The sequence below is a fragment of the Tamandua tetradactyla genome, chromosome 18, assembly GCF_023851605.1.
Source record: "Tamandua tetradactyla isolate mTamTet1 chromosome 18, mTamTet1.pri, whole genome shotgun sequence".
Classification (NCBI taxonomy): Eukaryota; Metazoa; Chordata; class Mammalia; order Pilosa; family Myrmecophagidae; genus Tamandua; species Tamandua tetradactyla.
In genome coordinates this window covers 49,596,123-49,621,620 of record NC_135344.1, presented here as the reverse complement: position 1 = coordinate 49,621,620, position 25,498 = coordinate 49,596,123, and the positions used below count along the sequence as shown (strand labels likewise).

Sequence of the window (25,498 nt, the reverse complement as noted above, 5' to 3'; positions counted from 1 at the left end):
ACAGTGCCTAACCTTTCTATTAAACGAGTCTTCTTCTAAACCAGATGTCTGCGTGAGTGGTTAGGATACGAAATGGCGAAGCCTGGAGATTCATTTTATCCTTGGCCCCTGTCAAAAACCCTGAAGATGTTTGTCATTTAGAAAGCATTGAAAATATTTGTGCCATAGCCAGAAGAAAAGAGGGGGTGAAAACGAAGGCTATCACCTCCTGTGGAATGTAGACTTTGTGCCAGAGGATTCCCACACAGACATAAAAAGCATCCTCTATAAGCAGACATTTGAACTTTGTTTCTTCAAATGTTATTCTCGACAGCAGTGAAATGCTATTGGTTGTTGTAGATCTTGAGACCAAGGCACTGAAGGGCGTTTTAATTGCCTTTATTATTGCAACAGCGTTACTTCAGAGTTTTGGAAATGTTGATCTTCCCAGAATAACATATGAAAGGAATTTAAGCAAACATTGCTAACAAAAACAAAACAGCTTCTTAGAGTAATTAAAGAACATCGAAATGGGGAGCACTAGTACCTGTACTTCTAAATACCCCACCACCCACCCCTGCAACCGCCACACCCTTATTATGCCTTCCTATAGGAAAAAAAAATCCCTTGTTACAAATACTGATGAACCAGCATAGTACCTGCAAGAAATTCACAAGTTTAAGTGGAAGGGAAAAAGGCAAAGAAAGAGACAAAAGTTCTATTTAAATTTTATTCTGTAAAATCCATTCTTCATTGAATGGCATCAGATACCTATGTGTTGTGTGTCCTCATTTCTTTTCACATACTGTTTCTTTAAATCTCTTCCTTCCTGCCAATCCATAATTTGGTGTTTATGGCTAGCATCTCTATGTCCATTCTTCCCTAGTTTGCTTCTGTGAATCATTTCTAAAATACAGTTATATAAATTCTCAATGAGTTTGTGAGACTTTTCTACATGTATATATAATGGTTTTGGGTGTAGATTCTGACATTTATTTTTTGCCTACTTAGTGTACTGTGTTGATTACTTCCCAGTTCTTAAGTGTTTTCCAAATATTTAAGGTAGCTGGACAAATGAATTGTAATTGTATATGTTTTTCTTCAGTAAGCAGGTTTAGAAGAGCTGTCATCGGAGGATCAGGCATAGCTGATTAATTTCTAGGTATTTATGAGTGATGCATTTTTCATGAAGTGCAGGTTTGTGACGTGCCTGATTAAATGCAGAGTGACCATGAGAGTGGCTAATGTGCTTGTCTGTGCAGATGAGAGGCGCCTGCTTCCTGTCCGCCTTCACGCAGTCCCCCGTGTTCCTAGTGTTTCTAGAAAAGAGAGTATTGGGTCTTTACCCGTCATTTCAACCTGGACTTTAAGTAAAAGCCCTGGGTTTCTCGTACTGTGGAGGTTTGACGTCATCTGGGGCCAGTGCAGGCCTCCCGTAGCATTGTCCCGCTGTACTCTAGTTTTGTCCTTGTCTGTTTGTCCTGTCTGGCTGTGAGGTCTCTAAAGTCAGGGTGCCTAACACTCCTTGCCCTTAGCAGATAGTGCTTGCTTGTTGAGTAAATGCTCTTCATTCTCCAGGTGGTAATTGACTAGCGCTGAGTGAGGACTTTGGCTGGCAGTCAGAGTTAGAAGCCCCTTCTTAGCATTGCATGTTGTATGTATTCATCCTCTTCTTTAGCTTTTTAAATAATAACATGAACATTTTGTGAGAATTCCCTTTACTATACGCATGCTCATGGTCTCCAGCATATTGTCTGTGAACATGTGAGGTTATCCTGCTCTTGCTTGCTTTTAAATGCTGTGAAAGGCTCTGGTTTTAATTTGTAACTTGCAATTAAAAAAGAAAAAGCACCACTTTGACACTTGGGCAAAGCCAGTGTGGGTATTTCAATGTGTTCAGCGTAAATGATATTGTTACTTTATTTGACTGAGGTGAAATTCTTGACATTTTATACTATCTCTCCCTTCTTTCAAGTGGGATACTTTAAATCACATGCTTTTCAATGTGGACATGATAAAAAGAAGACACATTTCTACATCCTATTCTGTGTAGCTCCTTCATGGGTTTTGATGAAATGTGTAGTATAAGATTAAATTCTATTTAGAGATGCCAGAGTGAAAAAAGTACTTAACATGTGGTTTGTGGAAAGATATGTGTATATAATAAATTGTCAAAGGATATGTGGTGTTTGTTGAGAAAATTCATAATATGCTTATGGCATGATTTGTTTTTCCAGAGCTTTTCTTTTAATGAAATGAGTAATTTATTTTTTAACTTTCCTTCTGTACGATAGGATAGAAGAGTGTGTCAATATAATCATATTTTGGTCTGTGTATACACTTACTTTACTGGTTCTGAGTATGAATATTTTTAGGCCTCTGTTTCTTTGTGTTTATTGAAATTTTCAAAGGATAGATGACACCTAGCTGTTTGGAATGCTTCTCAGATGATCAGAATCTTATACTCAAAAGGCCACACATCTTGTATAGAGGGAATTAAAATGTACACATTCCAGTTTGCTCCCTGCTTTGTTGATGGATATTTGATTTCCTGTTTGGAGTCCTTAGTTAAACATTCTTACTTCCTCGGGGGAGTTAAGATGCTACTGTAGAATACAATGTTGTCTGCAGTGTTAAAAATATGCACATAGCAAAAGAGTAACTCAAGTTATCATGTTGCTTTGGATGATTTGGGGGTTGTCCTAATTTTGTCTCTCTGTTTTTTGATTTACTTATTTAGAAGTAATTCCTTTACAAAGAGGACTGAAGGATCTTTGATGCCTGGGGATGTGTTTTTCTCTGCTCATATACTTTTTAAAGTAATGCCTCTTAAGAAATGTGGACTCTTTTACAGCGACTTATCTGGGGGCTGAAAGTCAAAAAGTAGGCTTGTATGACTTACCTACCAAAAGCCAAACAGCCATTCCTCAGAGGTTTAGGAGGTAATTTTTTCATGTACTGGCATTATCATTACAAGATACCTGTCATTAATGTAGCATGGACTGTAATATTGTTTTTTAAATATTATTAGGTATAGATAAATAGGTTTCTAATGGTGGTGAGGTGGTCAAATAATAGAGGCCAGGGGGAAAACCACACACAGCAAAAATCCTCTATTGAGTTGAGGCAGGAAAATATTTATGAAGCACATTCTTACAATGTTGTAGATACCTTACTTATAAAATCTATATTAGATTTCATCAATTATTTACAGAGCAGCAGCCTATAATTACATATCACAGTAGGGATAGTTTTAAAATTTTATAAACAGTCTGTTGCATCTAGTGATACTAAGAATATGGACGTGTCTTCGATTTTGTGGTAAGGAGCATGCAGCTGACAATCCTAGATTTTGTAGTTATTCTGGTATTGATGAGAATTTTTTATTCCCCCTGAAAAATTCATAGAAGAAATTTGTTTTTAGCTACCTGTTTTAAGGCTTTTTCTGTTTCCTATTTTGCAGTCTGTTATGATACGCTGAAATTAGGATCTCCAACTTGTACCATGGTTTATTAAAGATGTTGCATTTTTCTAGGGGGATAAAATGTCACAATATTCTATTACCATGTATAGTGACAAACAATAAAATTTCTTGGCATTTCTCTTGGTGAGATTTACGTTTCTAATTAGTGTTATAGGAGATGGTTCTTTCTTGCTGCTGAAATGTTTTGTCTGGAGATAAGAAAGAAACACAAATAAATTCTGTTGCAAAATCAATTCTTATCTCCAGGCTCCATGCTGGTACCTTCCTTTCATACTGAAATGGTGGTCCATTTTGTTTGTGTTGGGTTTCTGTAGAATTATAGTGCTAGCTCACCATATCGTCTCTGTCATTTGTTACATCTCATTCCCTCATTGTGTAAATGGTGTGCAAGGTCAGCTACTTAGAGAGGGATGTATGAGACATTGGGGGTTATTAAACAGTAGCATAGGACAATCTGCATATATTTATGCATGTGTGTGGGTGGGTGTGCATGCTTATGTCTAAGCAAGTGCTTAGGATAATCTGTTAGCTCCTTAAGAGACCATTACTCAGACTAACTAGACATCTTAGAGGCATTTTTAACTCTCTTCTCCCAGGTCCCCATGGCCAATAGACCAGTGGAGTAGTGTGGGTTCTATATAAGTCCTTTTTCTTCCTTCTGTATATCCCCATTCTTTTTCATTCTTGAAGCACATATCATTTCTTACTCAGATTATTGTGCTGTCTTCTTATCTGATCTTTTTTCCCCTAATTTACCCCCTTTTCAATCCATTTATTTATTTATCTATTTTTGCATGGGCAGGCACTGGGAATCGAACCCCGGTCTCCATCATAGCAGGCAAGAACTCTGCCACTGTGCCACCATTGCCCACCCGAAACCACTGTCATTTATGGTAGCATTTATTCACAGACGATCCATGATATTATAGAGAATAGATTTTACCTCGTAAATTATTAATTAAAAGATACTGTCAGTTTTATGTTTGGTGACAATTAGATAAAATCGGGAATGGTGCTTTTTCTAGTTACTGGTATCTGGAAAAGTGAAAAATTCTGAAAATGTAGGGTGTATGAGATGAATGGTGAAAGTATACATTATATTTTACAATTAGATATAATTTTGATAAACTAATCTGGTCATTTCTATATATATTTGGTCACCCACCCCACCCAAATTTGGTCGATGCTTGTTGGCATTATGTTTTTGTACAAAATAAATTATTTCTAAGTTAAATGATGTATTTTTTAAATAGGAAGTCTAATTTGTACACGAACATTCCAATTATTTCAAACTAACTTTGTAATGTGACATTTGGTAGTATACTAATCTAAAATAACGCTTTTTTTCTATTTTTACAAAATGAGTAGATTTTTCTAGTGACAAAATGATCAAAATAATTCTTCAGGGATAGGGACAAGATTATATGTTACTGTAGAAGCATTTCCTGCTATAAAAAGTAATTATTGGGGAAAAATTAGTTATTGGAAACCTTGCTCTCCAGAGTTAGGTCCGTCCCAATGCCGCAGAGCAATTCTTATTGACACAGGCTTTGAGTAGCTTTCAAGGCTCCACAATCAAACATCTGATATTGCAGCCATAGTTGACCACTTGCCTTTGTCTGTGAAATATCCCTCATTATTTCATGATTTGGAAACTAGATGTAGAGACCCTTAAGCCGTGTAGGAACTATATTGTGTATGTGTGTGTGTATGCATGTGCATGTTTCTGGCAGTTATTGCATTGCTCCTTAAGAGACCATAAAATTGGATTTCTGAGTGGGGAGGAGGCACTTTTTAGACAGAATGCCTTCAGTAATGAAGTGAGTTTGGAGCAAGATTGTCTCTTGCTCCCAGATAGTAGTCATAGTATTAACAATTCAGAATTTGGAAATTTTATTGCAAGAATTCAAGGCATGCTATAAGAATACTTCTAGAATTTTCAGTATCTGATTCATCCTGTAAGGTATTCGTAATGTTATGCTAAGTGAAGTGCTGTATTTCCATTTCTGCCTGCATACTTCTAATATGTGTTTTCATGTGTTTTTTCTAGCTAATTAATGGAATGCTTGAGTTAAGAAGTATATAATGTATTAATGTATATCTTCACGTAAAATAACTTGATTTGGATTTTATTTGATGCCTTTGTTAAAAATAACTGTAGGGACAGTGTATAACCCTCAAGGTATCTACGTCTAGTAAGATTGGCAATTATAGCTCTGAAATGGCCATTTCTTTCTATGCTTAAAAAAAATTCTGTCAAGATTTCTTTTTCCATTCTTCCAAATAATTTGAACTGAAAGGTAATTTAGATGATTCCAGCTTTATCCAGATCTAGGTATAATTTACTGCAGAACACTGAGCACTGTATAAATATTTCAGTGTAGAAATAGAGCCAGAAATGGATATAAAATTGCATTGCATGTGAGTCTTTCTAAGTATCAGATGCAGGCGAACATCTTTGGGTACGAATATGCATTTAACTGGAGTGATTTTATTTAATTTCTTCCTAAGTGGTGCTTTTCCCTTCATTTTATTGCTTATACTCTTACTTGCCACATGCCTAAATGATTTTAGCTCTGCTGCTTCATTGTTTTGAACTTGACAACATAATTCAAATGCAAAACAGTTGATATGCTGGCATGGGGACTTCTTTTTATAGTTGATTTGTTTTCAGAAGGAATAAAAATTATATTTTGTTGGGCCAGGTTTTCTAAAAGTCACAGCGTACAATTCTTAACAGTACTTCTTAGATCTTTTAGTACAACTCAAGGACTGTTTATCCTGCTCCTCCCCATACACCCACACAAAATCAAATTGGGAGTTGATTGGTATTCTGCATGAAATGCCAGTGAGTATTTTATTAACTAACATTGTTTTTTTTTTTTTTTTTTTAACTTATGTTAAATTTACCTTAAGTTCTGTGCTGGGTGCCGTTTCATTGAGCTGTATACCGTGCAAACCTGTGTCAAGTTCTTGGTAGTCAAATTAGAGGACATTCAAATAAACTAAGGTTGTGGAGGTAGAGATATTATAAGATGATGTTAATTAATTAAATCCCTATTAAGCACCTCCTGTGTGTTCACTGTGGAATGAATTGTGCCTTTCTACCCCCAGGATCCAACACAAACTAAGCACACGCTATGTTCTTGGGACTATAGATGAAGCTAGGGGTTAATGGGAGAATACAATGTAGTCCTGCTTTTGTGGATTTCCCTCTGTGGCTTCTGACTGTTCTTCTCTCCTAGTAATACACTGTATTGTTGGATTAGGCGTTTTACTAACATCTCTGTTAAACGTGTCTAAATCTAGCACAGAATGTTTTCTTTTTTAACTTTCTTTAAGATTGAGGAATATCTTAATTCTCTCTTGAATCCTTCATGAAATATGTGCTGTTCAAACACATCAGGTTGTGTTGCCTTTCCATCACAAATATAAGTTCCTTAGGGTAAAGAACTCACATCTTCCTATTGATTAATTTGGTTGGCATAGTGCTGATGCCAGGATTTGTGTACTATATCAAGCAAACACAAAGATTTGAGTAGGGACTCAATGATAAAAAGAATACTTAACATTTATTGAGCATTTACATATAATGGGCCCAATGCAAAGGACTTTTTATGAATAATCTTTAAAAACAAAACTTGAAGGTGAGTGGGAATATCATTGTATTTCCCATTTTACGGGTAATGAAACTAAGGCTGACCAAGGATAAGTAACTTGAGAAAGGACATATAGCCAGTAAGTGGCCACCCTGGGATTTAAGAACCAATTGGTCTTAACCTTTCTAGATGTGTGTAGCCTGATCCTCATAAGATTTTCATTAAAAAATATCGAATATAAGATTGTCCTAAAGTGAATACCCTCCCTTCCTTTGAGAGAAACAAAGCAGCTTTGAGGGTTTTGTATCTTACTTTGGCCCACTGAGATCAAAGTCTAGCTGATGGACATTTTTAACTTGTAGCTAATTATAGGTAGGATTGAAGGGTGAATAAAACATTTCCATAACCAATCAAGATTTGGAGGTCTTGCAAAATGCAAGCTGCAGAAGAACTTTAACTGTTATGCTTGTCCATCATAAAGAGGGTTACTTTGAGTAAAGATCTGGGCTATTGAACATCAGAAGACATTTTAAAAGTAGCATCTATTAAAATTTACTGTCTTTTTTTTAGAAGATAATGTGGGGATGGAGGGAAATAGATTGCAGGCAAAGAATCATTGTTAACTAAATTTAGTTAATCCAAAAGGCAATTTTATTGGTGGTAGTTACCATAACTGTGGAAGCAATGGAATAAAAATAGATGGATTGTCTAAACAGTGTTTAGGTGAGTGTAGGGAAAGGCTAAATAACTAACATTGTTCTTTAAAGAGAAGGATCTAGGGGAGGAAAAGGAGACCCAAACTGAAGCATTAATATAGTTCCAAAAAGCAATAGCTCTGCATCATTTAGGACATATTCTTAAGTGGAGAATAACAAGAGATAACTGTTTTTTTTTTTTTAAATCTGTATCGGGACTAGTCTTCTACCCACTTTTATCCATTGCACTCTCATTGTGAGATATAATAACACCTCTTTCCTTTTTACTTTTATTTTCTACCTTTACAGAAGACATTTATAAAACTGTCAGACACTGTACGTTCTCCTTGACACTTGTGCAGCCACCCTGAATTCGTGACTTCATTCTTCTCTAGCATATCTGCATGAAATACAACAATTTATATAATGATTATTTAATTTGATGCTTAATTTTTGTTTATTGAAGGTGACCTGTGAGTTACCAGATATATAAAAATGGCATTCATGAAGATTTATTGGAAAAGAATGTTGCCAGAAGGAGAGTCTAAAGAACAGCTCAAATCGTAAATTCTAAAGTGTTGAATTAGCAAGGATTACTTTGGAAATCCCTGCCACCCCAGCCCAAGGTGTAAATGCTGAGTCAGGTACACAAGTAGTACTACTTGGACTTAATTAAAATTCTACTGCTCACTTCTTTTCAATCAAATCTTAATATTAGAAATGTTAACTTGATTTTTGAGATATGATTTTATTTAATTTGTTCTTAGATACTATTGTTTTAAATCAGCCAATTCCAACTTTGATTTGTGTAGTGCGTACAATGATACATTCCTCTCTTATTTTCTTAAAGGAAAACAATGAGGAGTTGTGAAATACTGTCTGAAGCTTTTCTCAGTAACTTGGAGCAAATAAATATGTAATTTTTAAGTTCAGTCTTCCTGTCTCCTGACTTCTAACTTTATGGACACCCAAGCAAATTCCATTCCTTATTAAAAATGGGCCTTTGTATTTATATTTTAACTAGTGCATTTCCTAATAAAATTTATGTAGACAGGTTAATTGAACATCATAAGTACATGGAACCTTGAGTAGGACATGAGATTTTGTTGGTTTGTCCAGAGTGATGCCCCGATAAATCCCAGAGTGATTTGAACAGTGAATAAAAAAGTATTTGCAAAGTACCCTTTGGGGAATAGTGAGAAAGGGAGAAAATTTAACTTCTCCAAGTTGAACTCTTGATATTCTCACAAGCAGTGCAGACAGCCAAAGCTATAGGCTGAGCCCCCAATCTTGGGGTTTGTTCATATGAAATTCAACTCCACAAAGAATAGATCAAGCCTACTTAGAGTTAGGCCTAAGAATCACCCCCAAGAGAACCTCTTTTGTTGCTCAGATGTGGCCTCTCTCTCCAGCCAACACAACAAGCAAACTCACCCCCCCACACACACACACCGTCTACATGGGACATGACTCCCAGAGGTGTGGACCTTCCTGGCAACATGGGACAGAAATCCTAGAATGAGCTGAGACTCAGCATCAAGGGATTGAGAAAACCTTCTCGACCAAAAGGCGGAAGAGTGAAATGAGACAAAATAAAGTGTCCGTAACTGAGAGATTTCAAACAGAGTCGGGAGGTTATTCTTACACATTAAATGGATATCACCTTGCTAGTCAAGATGTAATGGAGAGGCTGGAGGGAACTGTCTGAAAATATAGAGCTGTGTTCCAGTAGCCATGTTTCTTGAAGATGATTGTATAATGATATCGCTTTCATGATGTGACTGTGTGATTGTGAAAACCTTGTGTCTGATGCTCCTTTTATCTGTCTTATCAACAGACGAGTAAAACATATGGAATAAAAATAAAATAAATAATAGGGGGAACAAATGTTAAAATAAATTTAGATTGAAATGCTAGTGATCAATGAAAGGGAGGGGTAAGGGGTATGGTATGTATGAGTTTTTTCTGTTCTCTTTTTATTTCTTTTTCTGAATAGATGCAAATGTTCTAAGAAATGATCATGATGATGAATATACAACTGATGATATTGTGAATTACTGATTATATATGTAGAATGGAATGATCAAAAGTTAAGAATGTTTGTATTTGTTTGGTGTTTTTTGGTATTTAAAAAAATTAATTAAAAAAAGAAAAAAAATAGTGGGCCTTTGTTAATTAAATGAAATCATTATCCTCCCCACCTACATGGGACATGACAACCAGGGGTGAAAGTCTCCCTGGCAGCATGGGAGGTGACTCCCAGAGATGAGCCTGGTCCTGACAGGGTGGTATCAACAATACCATCCTGACCAAAACAGGGAAAAGAATTATAACAAAACATCAGTGGCTGAGAGAGTTCAAATAGACTTGAGAGGCCACTCTGGGGAATACACGTACACGAGCTTCAGCCAGATATTGCTACTTATCATGGTTTGCCAAACCCTAAACAAAACCATTCCTGCCAACCTAAGGAACACCTCGGGCTTCATCTGAGATTCTGCAAAAGTTCCATGCACTGTGGTTACTTTCTAGAAACCTACAACCTCCAGATGGGTTCCTAGGGCAGATAAGTCCAGAAACCAGAGGGGCCAGCCTTTCCAGAACTTCTACTAGTTCCATCCCCCTATCTCATATTATCGATACCCTTTCCAACATGAAAAAGTTAGAATGGGTATGGCCCAAATACCCCTAAAGACTGGGAGAATGATCAAAGGAGAAGGTGGAGTTATAGCAGAGAAGATAGGATTTAACATATGAATATGATTGCTGAATCATTAGGTTGATATGTCTTTTAGTCCCCAGTGTCTTAGAGCAGCTAGAAGTAAAAACCTAAAATTGTCAAATTATAACCCATACCAAACCCTGAAATCTGTTCTACAACTAATGGTTGTGGCATGTTTTGAAATTTATTGCTTTTTTGTATATATGTTATTTTTCAGAATTAAATAAAAAAGCGTGCCTTTGTGATGGGAGAGTAGCAGACTGAATAATATTCATAAGAGCTTGGGAGTTATGTCCTTTGGCCAAAAAAAGGTCAGGACTAGTTTCCACTAGGGGCCGTTTGCTGCTGTCATTACCATCCCAACTTTAAACTGTGCTTTTGGGAATGGATCGGAGACAAAACTTCATTTTAAAAACAGGGATATTCAAAAGCAAAAACAGGGATATTCAAAGCAAATATTCAATGCTACATTAGGATGCCGTTTAAGTGGTGAGTGGAGTTTAACTCAGCTGTAACTATTCATTTCTGGTTAGGACTTTGCACATCATATAATCTTCAACTTTTATTTTACAGATTAATAAACACAAGCTTAGAAAAGTTAAGTGAATTGTTTACCATAAGAGAGCTAGTAAACACTAGGCTCAAGTTTAAACTTACAAAAGGCTGATCATTTCAGAATTTGAGAGGAACTGACAAAAAGCCCAATAGTAGCTGTGGGCCAGACTGGACAAGATAAATGTTCTCTTCTTAGGGACAATGTCTTTGAGTTGTTTCTCCTGAAGTGATAGGTTTTCATTGATCCTGTCACTCTCTAATACTAATTTCATTTGCTTGCAATAGCCCATGTTTGTAAAACTTGACAGGAGTTGGGGGAATGCAAGAGGGATTTTACTGACATTAAAACGTCAAATGGTGATCTAAAATTCTCCCTTCTGGCCTCATCAGTTCCTTGTTGCCATCAAGACCTTGCTCAAAGGGTGCTGTGAAGAATAGAGGAGGAAGCTGTGGATTCCTAACTTTCTTGCTCTCTGGGCTGATAAAGGGAACCCGTGAGCTCATTAAGGCACAAAGCAGATGATGAAAACTTCACAGGAATAGATTGTTTTATTGTATATTCTTATGCCACATGCTCTTTGGATTGCCTATAATATGGGAATGAATAAGGCGAAGCAAGGGAGGATAGATGTGCCTCCACAGTTTGCTTCTTTTGAGATTTCCCATTGGATTCTTGCAGCTGATGCTGTTTCTTTATTGAAGTTGTGATAGTATTTTTTTTTTTTTTTTGCATGGGCAGGCACCGGAAATTGAACCCAGGGCCTGGCAGGCGAGAACTCTGCCTGCTGAGCCACCGTGACCCACCCGTGATAATACTTTCATGTTTAATTATTAAAATTTTCTTCTGTTCTTTGGAAAAATAGAATGAGTAGAAATTAAGTATTTAATGTGATTACAGTGGGAAAAAAATGTAGTGGTCTGAAAAGTCCAATGGGCAAATGAAAATGTTGTCAACTAATGTAAATTGACAACAAAAATCTAGTTTTTGTTTATTGATTCTTTTTCTGGTATTATTAACTCATCTGAGATTTCCTCATAATCAGATCTTTAGTATTCCAGTGCAGTGTGGTATATATGTAATGATATTTTTCTGATTAAATAAAGCTAAAACCCAATAAAATTTGAAAATATCAAATTCTTTTTGCAATGAATTCATGCTCTCTCATCTTATTCTTCATTTATAAAATGACAATATTGATTTCTGCCCTTTCTCCCATTTAGGGTTGGTGTATAAATCAAATTTTGAAAACAGATTTTAAAAGCCTATTACAAGCCTATTTTGCTGATTTTATTAAACCCTCAAAATTATTTTAAGTATTTTAAGATCATTTTTTCTGTCTTTGAGGATTGAAATCCAAGAAATTACTTGTGATATTTGTTTACTTTGTATCATAACCTGTTGTATAAGCTACTGCATCAGTTTGTATAGGTATCCTGGAAATCCAATATATAGAAGTGGCTTAATCATATAGAAGGTCATTTGACACATTGTAATCTGAAGGTAGAAAGTCGAGGATTGATGAGATAGCTTTGATCCACCGGGATGTCCAGAGAGCTCCAGCCCTGAGGTTTTGCCCTCATTCCCATGGTCTCAGGTAGCTGAGAAAATCTGTGTTCCATGCAGCAGATGGAAGAAAGATTCCACACAGTCGGTTCTAGAAGTTGAGTGCATCAGTTCTCGTCATGCCCCGTGATGGAGCTGAGACGTGGGGCTGGGAAGTGTACTCTTTATTGCTGGAGTCATGTTCTCAGCTAACATATAGGGAAAAGTGGAAACTGGGAAACAACCACTAGCCCTTGCCATTCCTATTTTTAAACTTATTTTCATGCTTGGCTTTGTTTTAAATCGAATGTGCATTAATTTTGATACTTCCAAAAAAACCAGTCACCTAAATTCTTGACATAAGACACACGTTCCGTGTGCATTCGGGTCTCTGGAACTCTGCTGAGCCTGTAATGACCTTCATTAGTTTTTACCCTTCACCCCCCACCTTCAAGGGCCAATTCACATTCCGTATACCACCTCTTCCAGAAAGAATTCTTCAGTTCCTTTAGCTTCAGGCCACTAGTCTATCCTTGCTATTCCACAATATTTATGCCATAATATGTATGTTACTTTGTTGTAATATCTTAATATGCTCAGATTTTCTCTTGTAATAGGATTGCAATTTCCTTTATACTTAGGGTTCCTGTCTCAGTGATCCTTCTCTTCCCAAAATTGTTCTTCCTGTAATAGGCCTATGGTATTTTCTGTTTCAGTGAATGGAAATTTGAATTCTGGCTCTGTTTCTCCTTTTAATGTAATGTGCTATCCTGGTTAAGTCACTCAATCTTTTTTTGTCTTTCCTTTTCCAGTAAAAATGGGGGAAATTATAACTTCTTATCTGCATCATAAAGCTGCTATTTGAAATAATTTGGAACAACTTGGAAAATATGCTGTCAGTTGTAAGACATTTGATTTATGAGATTTCACTGTTTGTTTCTTTATTAGGAACTTGGGACAAGTTGATCAAGATTGAATGGGTTATTAAGTCAAATTTGTGTTCTAATATATTTTTGCATTGGTTTTAGCACAGGAACTTTTTTTTGTTTCAATAAGAAATTATGATATTGTTTAAAACCTATTTTTTAATCTGAAATAGTGAATCATTAGTAGATAGTTTCTAGTTAGTTTTTGTTCTTAATTCAGATTTCATGATAAGATTTAAAACTGTTGTCACTTGTTGAAGCAGAGCCTGAATTATTTAATATGCTGTGTGTCAGTAACTGATGTTGGGACTTTAGGATCACAGATTTTCCCAATTTGCAACATACATATGAGTAAATTATTTTTCATTAAAGGAGATACCCTTTGGGAATATTATTTGTGACTCTGAAGGTGTATATATTTTTTCTACCTAGCTCTTACTGTTAAGCCATTTTGTCCTTCCAAATGTACAATATTTATATATTTATTTAGGATTTTATAGAATTTCTTCTGGCTTTCCACCCTCCAACCTTATATCTGTCAGCAGATATATGCCAAATATCTCATTGGTAGTTTTGTTTTGTTTAGAAAAGTTATGCCTTAAAATACTCTCTGTTTGTCCTAGCACCAAATTTGTGCTTGAAATTCAATTATAAAGCTCAGAATACACAAAATGAAATTTTGGAGACTACACTTTAGTGAGCAAAACCACTTTGCTATCTCTTAGGAGATCTACATTTAAACATGTAGGGAATAATTAATTTTTTTGAAAATCTATGTCATTATTTGTTTGTGTGTATGTTTGAGGTTCCTCATTGCTTTGGAATGCTTAATAATTACTGAATGTTCATAATATGCTAGAAGCTTTCCATTATACTGACATAGTTTTACTGCCTGTTAATCTAAATATAGGCTAGAATATATTTTAGTTGTGCATAGCAATCTGATTTCCAAGATTCTTGTAGATTGCAGATATGCTAATGCCTTAGTTTCTGTTGGTTCTTGCCCTCATTGACACCTTAATACTTATTTATCATTTAAGATGCAGGTTGTTACCTCCTCTGGGAAGCTGTCCCCAAGGCTTCTAGATGAAATTTGTTTTCTTCTTTTGTATTTTGAGGGAAATTTTTAGTGTATCATTGTCACAGTTCTTTTTGTTATATATATATGTCTTTCTTTCTCCTAACTAAACTATTAATTCCAAAATGGCTAATGACATGACTTATATTTATATGTCTTGTATAGTTCGTAGATCATTGCAGGACTCTCAGTAAATATTTATTTGATTGAACATATATTTCTTAAGAACATCTTTCACCAGCATTCAATAAGGAATGGTTTGAGAGGATTCTTGAGTACTTTCTCTACTATGGTCAGAGTCTTAGGGTATGCAACACAGGGTCAGTACATCCAACATGAGGACTCAACATTTTGAGAGGAAGAGCACTCTACATTGCCAAGCATCAGGTGAACTCCACTTTCAAACTAAGCGTTCAGGTGGTCCATCCCATTCAGCATCTTTTCTGATTCTTTTCCTACATGCATCATTCATTCTTTGCTTTATCCCTAGTGAAAGACATTTCACCTTAGCTAGTGGGCGATGTCCAGAAAAACATAATGAATATTATTTTGGGTACAAATTTCGGGTTCAAACCTGTCTAAAAGTCTTCTGGATAGTTGGCATCAAGCAAGCATTGACTTGGGAATCAAAGTATATACTGAGTGGATAGGTGAATCAAAGTATATACTGAGTGGATAGGTGAGGCAATGCACCTAATGACATTTCCAAGCTTTTGGTTTTAGAACAGGTGATCACAGCTGACAAAGGTGGGAGAGGTCTGGCCACTGGAGCAGTTAAATGAAGATTAGAAGACAGAATTTCATTAACTTAAAGATTAAATCGTGTATGATGAGTAGTTTTATAGATAGCCATTTGCTGGATATAATTAATAATTTAGGGTAAATACATAGAAAAGAATGCTGCAGTGATACAACTTATTTTACTTTGTTTTATACATACTCTGGAAACAGAGAAACTGGGTAAAAGATTGTGGTAGAATCAAAGTTTTAGTTTTCCAGAATTGGGTTACTTTAGGAGAAAGGGGCAAGCAAAAGGAAATAGTCTTAAGTCTTTACGTTGTTATAAAGGGCTCAGTAAAATAAAGACAGTGAATTCTCCATTCACTCTGGGCAACACTGTACGTGGTGCCTGTCACTTTGTTTCTAAAAACGTTTAGTCATTAAAAAGTGATACTTTTAGTTGTTTGAATTGTTCTTGCTCTTAAATATATCATAACTCTTGGGGCTCCATTGATCACTTTTCACTATGTCTTACCATTTGAAGTTGTTATTCATTCAGAGAGTCTTGGCTCTGTTTCCATGATAAGCAAGTGTAGTCAGTCTAGCGCTCTTTGTGCAGAGTCTGGCAGTGCAGTCAAGGGGATGGTATTTGGGATCATGTGAAAGTGGTATCCATAGAGTAGGATTCAGAAGGAGGCCGGGCACATTTTGTACCATTGAGTAGAACATCAAGGTTTAATCTGGCATTACGTTTTCCATCTCCTAAAAAGAGCCAAGGCTCCCCCCACTTTTTTTTTTTTTTTTTTTTTAATTTCTGAATAGTTTGATCCTCTACAGCAGGTTTAACCCATTAGCCTTGGAAATCACTACTAGTGGTTTTCGTTCTTCCCTTCAGGACAAACTGTGTTCCATTTGGGACCTCCCCCTACCTTACTAGGCAGACCACCTCTTAATGTGTGTTATGTTCTACTGTTGAAAGGATCTCTCCTGGATGTTTCATACTTTCACCTTGAGAAGGCAATCTATGTAGGATGGATCAAGCAGCTGTGAATAAATAAATAAATAAGTAAACGAAGTAGCAGAGTGATTTGTGGGAGTTTGACTATATATATATATACATATATATATACACATATATAATATTTTCCAGTCTGGTTTCAGACCCCGTCATGGCTTGGAGACAGCGTTGGTGTGTATGAAGGATCTTCCTCGAATGAAGGATTTGGGACAACTTTCCATGATGATTATATTAGAGCCTCAGCTGCTTTCGTGTTGGTCATGAGGTGATGCTGAACCGAATGCTTGAACTAGCAGGAGTGGCTGGGATTGCATTGGAGTGGTTCCGTTCATTCCTTCCGGGTAGGTACCAGCTAGTGCCAATGGGTGACAATAGACACTGAGGGCCTTCCCTTATGGAACCCCAAGTAGTCCATCCTTCCCCTGTTCATGTTCAGTGGGTAATGAGAGGACAATTGGACACCCCAGGGCCAGGCAGTGTGATCTGAACGACTGTGTGGAAGGTTCTGAGAGTGAATCCCAGCTGGATGTTGCTCAAAAAATGTCATTTCTGTTTTGTCTGTGTTGACAGTGCAGACTAGAATCAAAACTGAGACTGTGCGACTTGTTGGGAAGTGAAAATTCGGGAAACCCTGGTGTACTTTCTTACTACTCTGTCTGATTTTACAGATTGTGTAAACTACGGCCATATTTTTTACCAGTTTTGATGAATTTATCTAAACATGAAACCTCATTTCAATATTAGCTAGAAATGTTTTCTTTTCCTGTCCTCTGCTTATGCAGAACCTTCCTCCCTGTGAAATTGACAGCATCTTCATGATCTTTCTTGCTGAAGCTGTAGTTTGCTTTTGTTCATTCTTTAGCTTGGGGCTCCTTCAAGCAAAGGAGCCTGATTACATTCCCAAATATTCTTGAGGGTGATGGCTGGGTTTTTTTCCCAGTGAATGTTTTGCTTTATCTTTACTGAAAACTCTTCATTATTCTGACTCTGTTATACTAAGATTCAAATTGGGTTGTACTTTTAAGGAGTTTTGCTGCCTCTTCTCTTTAAACTGATTGAGCATTTTAAGTTTTTATGGGGAATATGCTAACATTTCTTCAGTTTTCAACATATTCTTAGAAAGTTGGGGTCTCCACTGTAATTTATTTATATAACATTATTTCAGTTATTTTCTTTTAGGGCAGTGAAAAGCTTGCTGAGTGTAGAAAATGGAGAAAGTTTATTAGGTCCAAGAGTAGAATACAAGTAAAAAAAAAATGAAAGAAGAAACACAGATGTATATGTGTCTGTAAATATCATCAGGACTGTCTATTGAATGTCATTTTGGCGAAAGGGCAGAACTAACATTTGTGCAGTAACTGATCAGTGTCAGGCGCTGATCCAAGAGTTTCTATTTTTTAGCTCATTTAATCCTCACAGTAACATTGAGAAGTGGGTGCTATTTCTTCATTTTACAGATGAGGAAATTGGTGCTTGGAAAAGTTAGATGTCTTACCTAACTACACTCAGAAGTGGGAGATGTGACATTTAAGCCTGGGTCTGGCTGGTTCCAAAGTTCAATCTTTCTTTCAGTCACAGTGACCATAGGCTAATGTTCAACTATGAGGGGCGCCCAAAGCAAAACACAACACAACAAAACAAAAAAAAGAGCAAAAGACACACACACATACAACATCAACAATGAAAAACAAACCATTAAGAGGTATGAACAAGCTGAAAAGGAAATGAGAGAAGTATAGGAATGTACTAGTATAATGTTTGATTTGAAAATTTCCAGAGTTTAAGCCAGTTTGGTAAGCTACAGGACAAAAGAACAATTTTAGGATCATTAAATATTTACCATTTGAGGGATGACCAGGGTAAGGATTTCAGATTTTATCTCGTTTTGACATTTGTTCACTTTTTGTGCTGAAGATGAAATTATGATACCCCATGACAGATCCTAGGAAATGAAAAAGGTGAATGCATTTCAGTGGAAGTGATGTGGTTAGCAGTTATCTGAAGAAAGATACTATATATATGAAGACAAATACCAGGTGTTTACTGTTTATAAAAACTTTTTATTTTTTTTATTGTTTAAAGTATCTGTAGAACTTTCCAACATGGAACTTCGGCTGATCACTGCCTTTTCATGGTGCTTATGACAGCACATGTGGTCACATGACATTTTGTGTTCTGTTTAAATTGTAGTTTGCTTGGGTTTCCATAAATAGCTTTTTCATCTATGACTCCAAGTTTGGATCAATATAATTAGCATATATAATATCACTTGGATGCTATTTGTGTTTTGTTTGTATATTGAGGAGTAACTGTCTTTCAATACTACAGTATTCATGTCATCCATAGAGAATATGGTTTCTGAGCTTCTATTATAAATGGGCATTTTTCAGTAGAGCCAGTAGGATGAAAAGGATATTAATGTTATTCTAATGTGATATACTGATATTATGGTACCGTAGAAACCAAATTTAAAAAAAGGTAACACTTTTTAACTGTAATGATTTTCAGCTTCAGTGCTTTATTTTATCTACCAGCAGCTCATGAAGTAACACATTGGTAATTGAGAACACCTTAAGCTTTCCTGACTTAGCTTAAGTGATATATTGATTTCATGGGATTAGGTGGCAGGTGCATCGAGGAACTATTTCCTGAAAGCTTTAAGTGGCAATTTAAAACCTCAGGAATATTAATTCAAGTTAAATGAGTGTGTTAGAGTTGTGCTTACTTAAAAAGAAGGTGCTTGCCAAATGGCCGGCAGCCATGATTTTTCCAGTTTCATTTTTTGACGCTTTGACAAATGAAGGAAGACTGACCCCTCCTCCTATCGCTATGAAAACCTAGATCTCTGTAATTTTAGTAACTGTTTAATCAGTTACCACTCGGTTAATTGATTAAATGGGGCCTGATGTTTAAAATCATTTTTCCTGGACACACTGATTGGCATTCCAGTTCTTTCTCTTTCCACCCAGATTACATTTACATGTTGCTCTCCCAATTTGTTACTGGAGTTGTTTTCTGCCGAACCTCGTGTACCTGGTTGGAACATTGATTTCCTGTAAAATAATGTACAGGAAATCTTGTTTTGTGTGAAGATGCTTTTCTCCCCATGGGTCATCAAAATGCGCATTTTTTTTCCTAAAGGAGATGTCTATTTCTGTAAAGCGGTGGCAGTGCATTTCGAACTTCTCAGCATTGCTTTTAGAATTTATTAATATGTACATGTGCATAATTTTATAGCTTTCAGAAACCATTAGCTTGAAACGGTATTATTTATTTTCTTTTAACATGTGCGTTGATCTTAGCCATCTTTACTGAATGGTCCTCAGTGCCCTGCAAGGAAGAGTATTAATATCGGCCGGTAGCAAACATAAGTATTTCTGCAACCTCTGCCTGTAACTTAGGGCTCTTATGAATCATATTTCCCTGAGGGTGAAATTAAAACAAGAACTGGGTGTATTCAATTTCTTTCAGGCCTAGTGCCAGATTCTTAAAACAAAACAAAACTTTAAGTTTGGAGAAGGGAATGATATTTAAATTTACTAGTATTTCTTTTTATGCTTTGTTTCTCAAAGCCTATTGTTTTCATAATAGGTCCTACCCTTAATTTAGACTTTTGGTGTATTAAAATTTCTTTTCATTTTGTATCTGTATCTCAGATTTACTGATGTATTTCATTCTATTCCAAATAACTATAACTTTCACAAAACTATGTCATAGAAACCTCTGTTTATAAAATATCTTCTAATGATTATACTTTCAATAGAAAGCCACTATTGAGTATATTACCTTGAGAATGTTAGTAGACAAAGAAAGGAGCAGGAGGGGGAAGGAGAGAGGAAAGCTAAATTAAATTGACATTTGTCGTATGGTATGAATGCCATCCAAAACAGTAGTGGTTGGTTGAGTTATTTTTAGGTATTTCCTTTGTCACACATTTAAAGGTAAAATTTTTCTCATAGCTAGCACAACTCTGACAGGAATTCTTTTGACCTTCTGCTGATAAAGGAATTTCAGATGAGTAGTACCTGAATTTTCTAACAAGAACAAGGAAGGGGATAAATCAGAAATGAAGTAATGGGCAAGGAAACAGCACTGCTTTTTTCTTTCTAAATCATAGAAAACCTTTAAAAATGATAAATGTTTATTGAACATATAATAAAGTAGCTGTGTTTCATATTGAGGAAGACATACCTGATATGAATATTTAAATATAAATAAGACCATTGGAAAAAATTAGAAAAGAAAATTCCAATGTAATATTTAATTCCACCTTTGATGGTCAGATTTAAATGGCTTTCACACTTAGAAGCTGTAAAATAAGCCACAAAGGATAAGATGGGCATAATTGACTACATAAAATTTTACATGTTTGCATATAAAAAAGCAAAACATTATGTGACAAATGCATGGAGTAAGTATTTTTGGTTAGTATGCTAGAGGTATTACATAAAGAGATAATCAAAACAATCAGAAAAAAGCGATGATGTTAGCAGTATCATAAGGCATGGACAGAAGAGCTCTGAAACATAAAGACTAATATGCTTTGGAAATGGGTAAAAAATGATAGAAATGCAAGTTAAAGTAAATAGCAGAAATAGTTTATAGCTTACATAGTAAATTAATCAAATCAGTCCATGTAATTCACCCTCACTCCAAATAATGCTAAAGTAAACCAAAACAACTCACTTGAGAAGCCATCTGACATTGTTTGCAAAAAGTCATTAAATGATTTCTGTCTTGTGACTTAATAACATCACTTCTGGAAATCTTTCCTAAAAAAAGTATTCTTAAACATTAGAGAAAAAGGGTTGTATACACTAAAACCCTCACATTGGTGTTTCTTCAGTTATAAATAAACGACATAATTTAAATGTCACTGGTGTATCCAGTTGTTCTCAAACTTGGCTGTATATTAGAATCCTTTGGAGAGATTTAAGAAACTTCCCATGCTTAAGCCCCGTCCAGAGATTTTCATTTAATAGATAAGTGACATTGGCTCTAGACATTTCTAGTTTTAAGAAATTCTTCCAATATACAGCCAGATTGAAAAACCACTGAATTAGAACAAATTGATAGACTTTTTAAACTATTAGATATGGTATTTATGATGGTTTTGTAGAAGTATGAATAGAGGATAATATTAAATGAAATATTGTGTAGGATTATACCTCATAATATAATGAAATCCTTTGCTGGATTTTTTTCTGTTTTACCATCTCAGGAACATTTATTTTCTCATAAAAAACATTTGGGATATAATAAATTCAAGCCAGTCATTTTTCTCTTTTATTACTCTACTACTGTATCTACTTTCACTGTCTTCAATAGCATCTATATTCGATAGTTCACCCATTGTGTATCTCCAGTGTCAACATTAACTCTGTGATCCGTGTGTATCTGAATTTTTAACGTCTTCCTTTGAATTAGTAAATCTAGAACTAAATTTGCCACCTTCCCCACCCCCCACCAAATCTCTCTTTCCTTCGGTATTGCCTGTCTTAAGCAGTTACACCTAATTTTCTGGAGCTATCCCAGACTTCTTCTCCCTTATCTCATGAATCTAGTTGGGTTGTGTGTCCTGCTGATTTTTTCATCCATCTATTGTTACAGTCCTTTTCCAGCTCTCTGTGCTCTCCGCCATGGCTCTGGCGAGGTCCTCCATTGTCCTTTGTGCAGACAGGACAATTACAGTCAGGTGAGGATTTTTTGTGCAGACCGTTACAGTCAGGTGAAGCTTCGGTGTGGCCAGGCTTTGAATTTTGTCGTCCTCTGTGAATTGCAAAAGGTTAGCTTACCAAGGAGCTCTTGAATGTTTTCTGACTGCTCAAGTCTGATGGTCTCCATTGTGAGAAATGCAAAGGATGGTGGTAAAGTCAGAGTCCTCAAGGAACTATTTACCACAGAGCCGTGTGGGGTTATCATGTGCAGAGCTAGATGCTGTGGCTGTAATTCCTATAGAGGTTCAGAGAAGATTGTTATGGACTGAAGAGGTTATTAGTAGTTTTTGGGAAGTGAAAGTGAAGGACCTTGATAGGTGAGTGGGAAGAGAGGAGAGCAGAGGGCATTGCGGCTGAGGGAAGTGTAAAGGCAGGCAGCCTGGTTAGAAGGACGCTATGCCGGTAGTCAGATCATTTCACATTGCCCTTAAAACCTGAACCAGGAAAGGGCTAATGGATCCTTAAAACATGTTTATTTTAAGCCCATCATTTTACAGATGGACAAACTCAGGAATAGAACAATGTCAACTTGGAAATCGCTTAACCAATGAGATGACAAAAATAAAAGAAGCAGGGTTTGTTTCTTTTTTTTTGACTGATTTAACTTGAATAGCCAACAAATTCATCTTCAGTGTGACTACATAATCCAGTTCAAGTGATAGGCCTTTCTTTTCCTTCTCTCTTCTCTTTCTGTGTTTTGCTCTGGTTAGTTTTATTCTCAGCAGGCTCTGTGCTTATGGCAGCAAAAATAGGCCCAGAATCTCAAATCTTCTTTTATCTTGACAGCAAATGTTCCTACGGAAAAGAATTTATTCTCTTTGCCTTTATTTATATCACAATCCCCCAAAAGATATTCTAATTTCACCTTTTGACCAATCACTGTGGCCAGAGAGATAGGATAATCTGACCAGTGTGGATTAGAAGCTGACCAGGTAGGGAAGTCAGGACCATTTCATTGACGTGTTGGAATCACATTGCCCAAGGAATGGAAGAGCCCTAAAAGAAAGGAATGCAGAGCATGCAAACATAATTTGGCCATAGCAGCCTGTTTGGTATGTAGACTGTTTTTTCAGACATGATTATAGTCATCAATTTAAAAATAATGTAGGTGATTCATTGTGGTTGCCTCATGTCCACAAATCCAAGATTGTGACAACTTTTATAACAGTTTTTACATTCACCTCAACGAATGCCTTTTGAATACTTTGGGATAGCTTGTCAGATAATACAAGGGTAAGACATGCATCTACAAACTCATTGAAAATATCAAGGAGTGGAAAGTTAGATGCATAAACCATTTTGATCAAAAGAAGCCATAAGACATGCAGAGTGTTAAGATTGTTCTTAAAGAATGGAAATAACCTAGAACCACTAAAAATTTCACCAGACAAGTGGAATTTAAACTCGCCTATAAAAGTTTTATTGTGTGTAGCAAAATGGAGCAAGCAGGGGTGGGAGTCTATTCCATGCCCATGGTTTCATATGAGCAAAAAAAGAAAAATGGGAAACCGTGGAGGCACGGTGATTTACTGAGTTGGGTTGGATTGTGGAAGAGTGGTCTGTGAGTTGGAGAAGATGAAGAAGCTTCCAGGTGTGTGGCAAAGGGCTCTGAATGTCAGCCTGAGGAGTTGGTGCTTCCTTTGGTGAGCAGTGGAAACCACCAATTTTGTTTTGTTTTGTTTCATTTTTAGACCTACCTCTAGCATGGCCTGAGCAGTACTTTTTAAAAAGAAAATTGGTCTGGCACCAGTGCCTGCACTGAATTGGAGTGAGAACAGTTTAGGGCTTATAGAATTGTACTTTTATGATGTGAAGATTGCTTGAATGAGCAAGTGAGGAAGAAAAATGCAAATTAAAAAATATCTTTGCTGAGGCTTTTGCAGGCAGAAACATGGGACTAGTCCAAGATATATTTCAATCTTGGGTCATAAACAGGATAGTACCCATTATTGAGAGAAATAGGGAATTAAGAGGAAGAGTTGTACTAGGGGAAACAAATCAAATGGTTTTTATGTAAGTTGTATAATCTGCTGGCTAATACAATAATTGCAAATTTTAGTATTTTCAATCTTGTATGGATACTACTTGCAAATTTTTCAATGTTGACGTTCCTAGATATAATTTACAATGTTGTGAATATATTCAGGGAAAATAATCATCATATGGCATTACTTTTATTTTACAGATAAAAATATTTTATACACCCTTAAAAAATTCTGTTTAGCATTTGTCTAATAAAATCAAACATTCCTGAGAAAGATGAGTGCAATGTACTTTTTATAATGATCCTAATCAGATAAGTATAGTGTAATCAAATCAATATAAGTAGCATTTCCTCAGACATATTTATGGGCAAACTAAATAGGAAATGTTGAAAAGTATGATAGTGGGGAGGACTCTTTTATTATATGTGTATAGGAAACACTGAGTTACAGAGATTTCTTGATTGTGGGGCTTTTCAAAGACTTTAATATGTATTATTAATATATTTAGTGAGACTACGAAAGGAAAATACAATATGCTGCCTTCCCCATACTCATTTGGCAATTTTCTGGATGCATCACTTGGAACTAATATTCCATGCAGCGCTTTGGAAATGCTACAGTATTAGCCCTTGTTTTACAAGATGGGGGGATAGCTGCAACTAGAACGTAAGCATTTACATTTTAATATGAAAAACGAATTTATCATGTGAAATATAATTACAATGCTTATTCTTTTCTTTAATATATGAACTTCACTATTTTATTTTAGAGCACATGTTTCAGGGGCCTCACTGGAAATACCGTGTTTGTGTTTGCTGGAGCGGGGTGGGGGGGGGGGCGTTATAAAGGCCGGAAGAGCCCCCTATAGACATGGATTGGCTGCCCCTGCTTTGGAATTGACAACATGGTCCACACGTGATTACATCTCAGTCATCTGCTTGGAATAAACTACCATGGATAGTATTTAAAGTTCAGTTATTTTCCTCTTGTTATGCAGCATGCCTCAAAACTGCCTTTCTCCCAGATCCCTTGCCATTTTGTGTGTGTACAGGAAATTTAGTTGAGCTCTGACTAAATTTCTCTTACATGAAAAGCACTACCAGAGTACATATTTATTTCAAGATTAGCTTGACATATATTATATACTCAGTAAATGTTTGTCCAATAAATAGAATGTATTATCCTTTGTTGATCTGATTCTACCAAGAGTTGTTTAAATTATGGGTCTGAATTCTCTTCCATATTCTCTCAAAGTTCTTTTGTCCTTAGTTTTCATGGGTAAGCATTACCTGAGGAAAATAGCCAACAGCATCACCTTCTGTTATAATATTTGAATTCTACCCTGGGGAAGTCATGGTTATAGGCACTGTTGGGTGGAGACTGAGCCATCCACCTTTCCGTTTAGAAGCAACTCACTTTTCTTTGTTTCCAAGTGCAGGCCATTCTTTCTGAGCATTCATCCATGGGAAATTAAATG

General features: G+C 36.1%; 1 protein-coding gene across 1 annotated transcript in view; it reads left to right on the top strand.

Annotated features, from left to right (window-relative positions):
- ASXL3 (ASXL transcriptional regulator 3) overlaps positions 1 to 25,498 on the top strand; it is a 167,148-nt gene that overhangs the window by 37,305 nt on the left and 104,345 nt on the right. Inside the window, exon 3 of the mRNA XM_077135674.1 lies at positions 4,717 to 4,719. Coding sequence (XP_076991789.1) covers positions 4,717 to 4,719 — 3 coding nt within the window. The remainder of the gene's footprint in view (positions 1 to 4,716; positions 4,720 to 25,498) is intronic.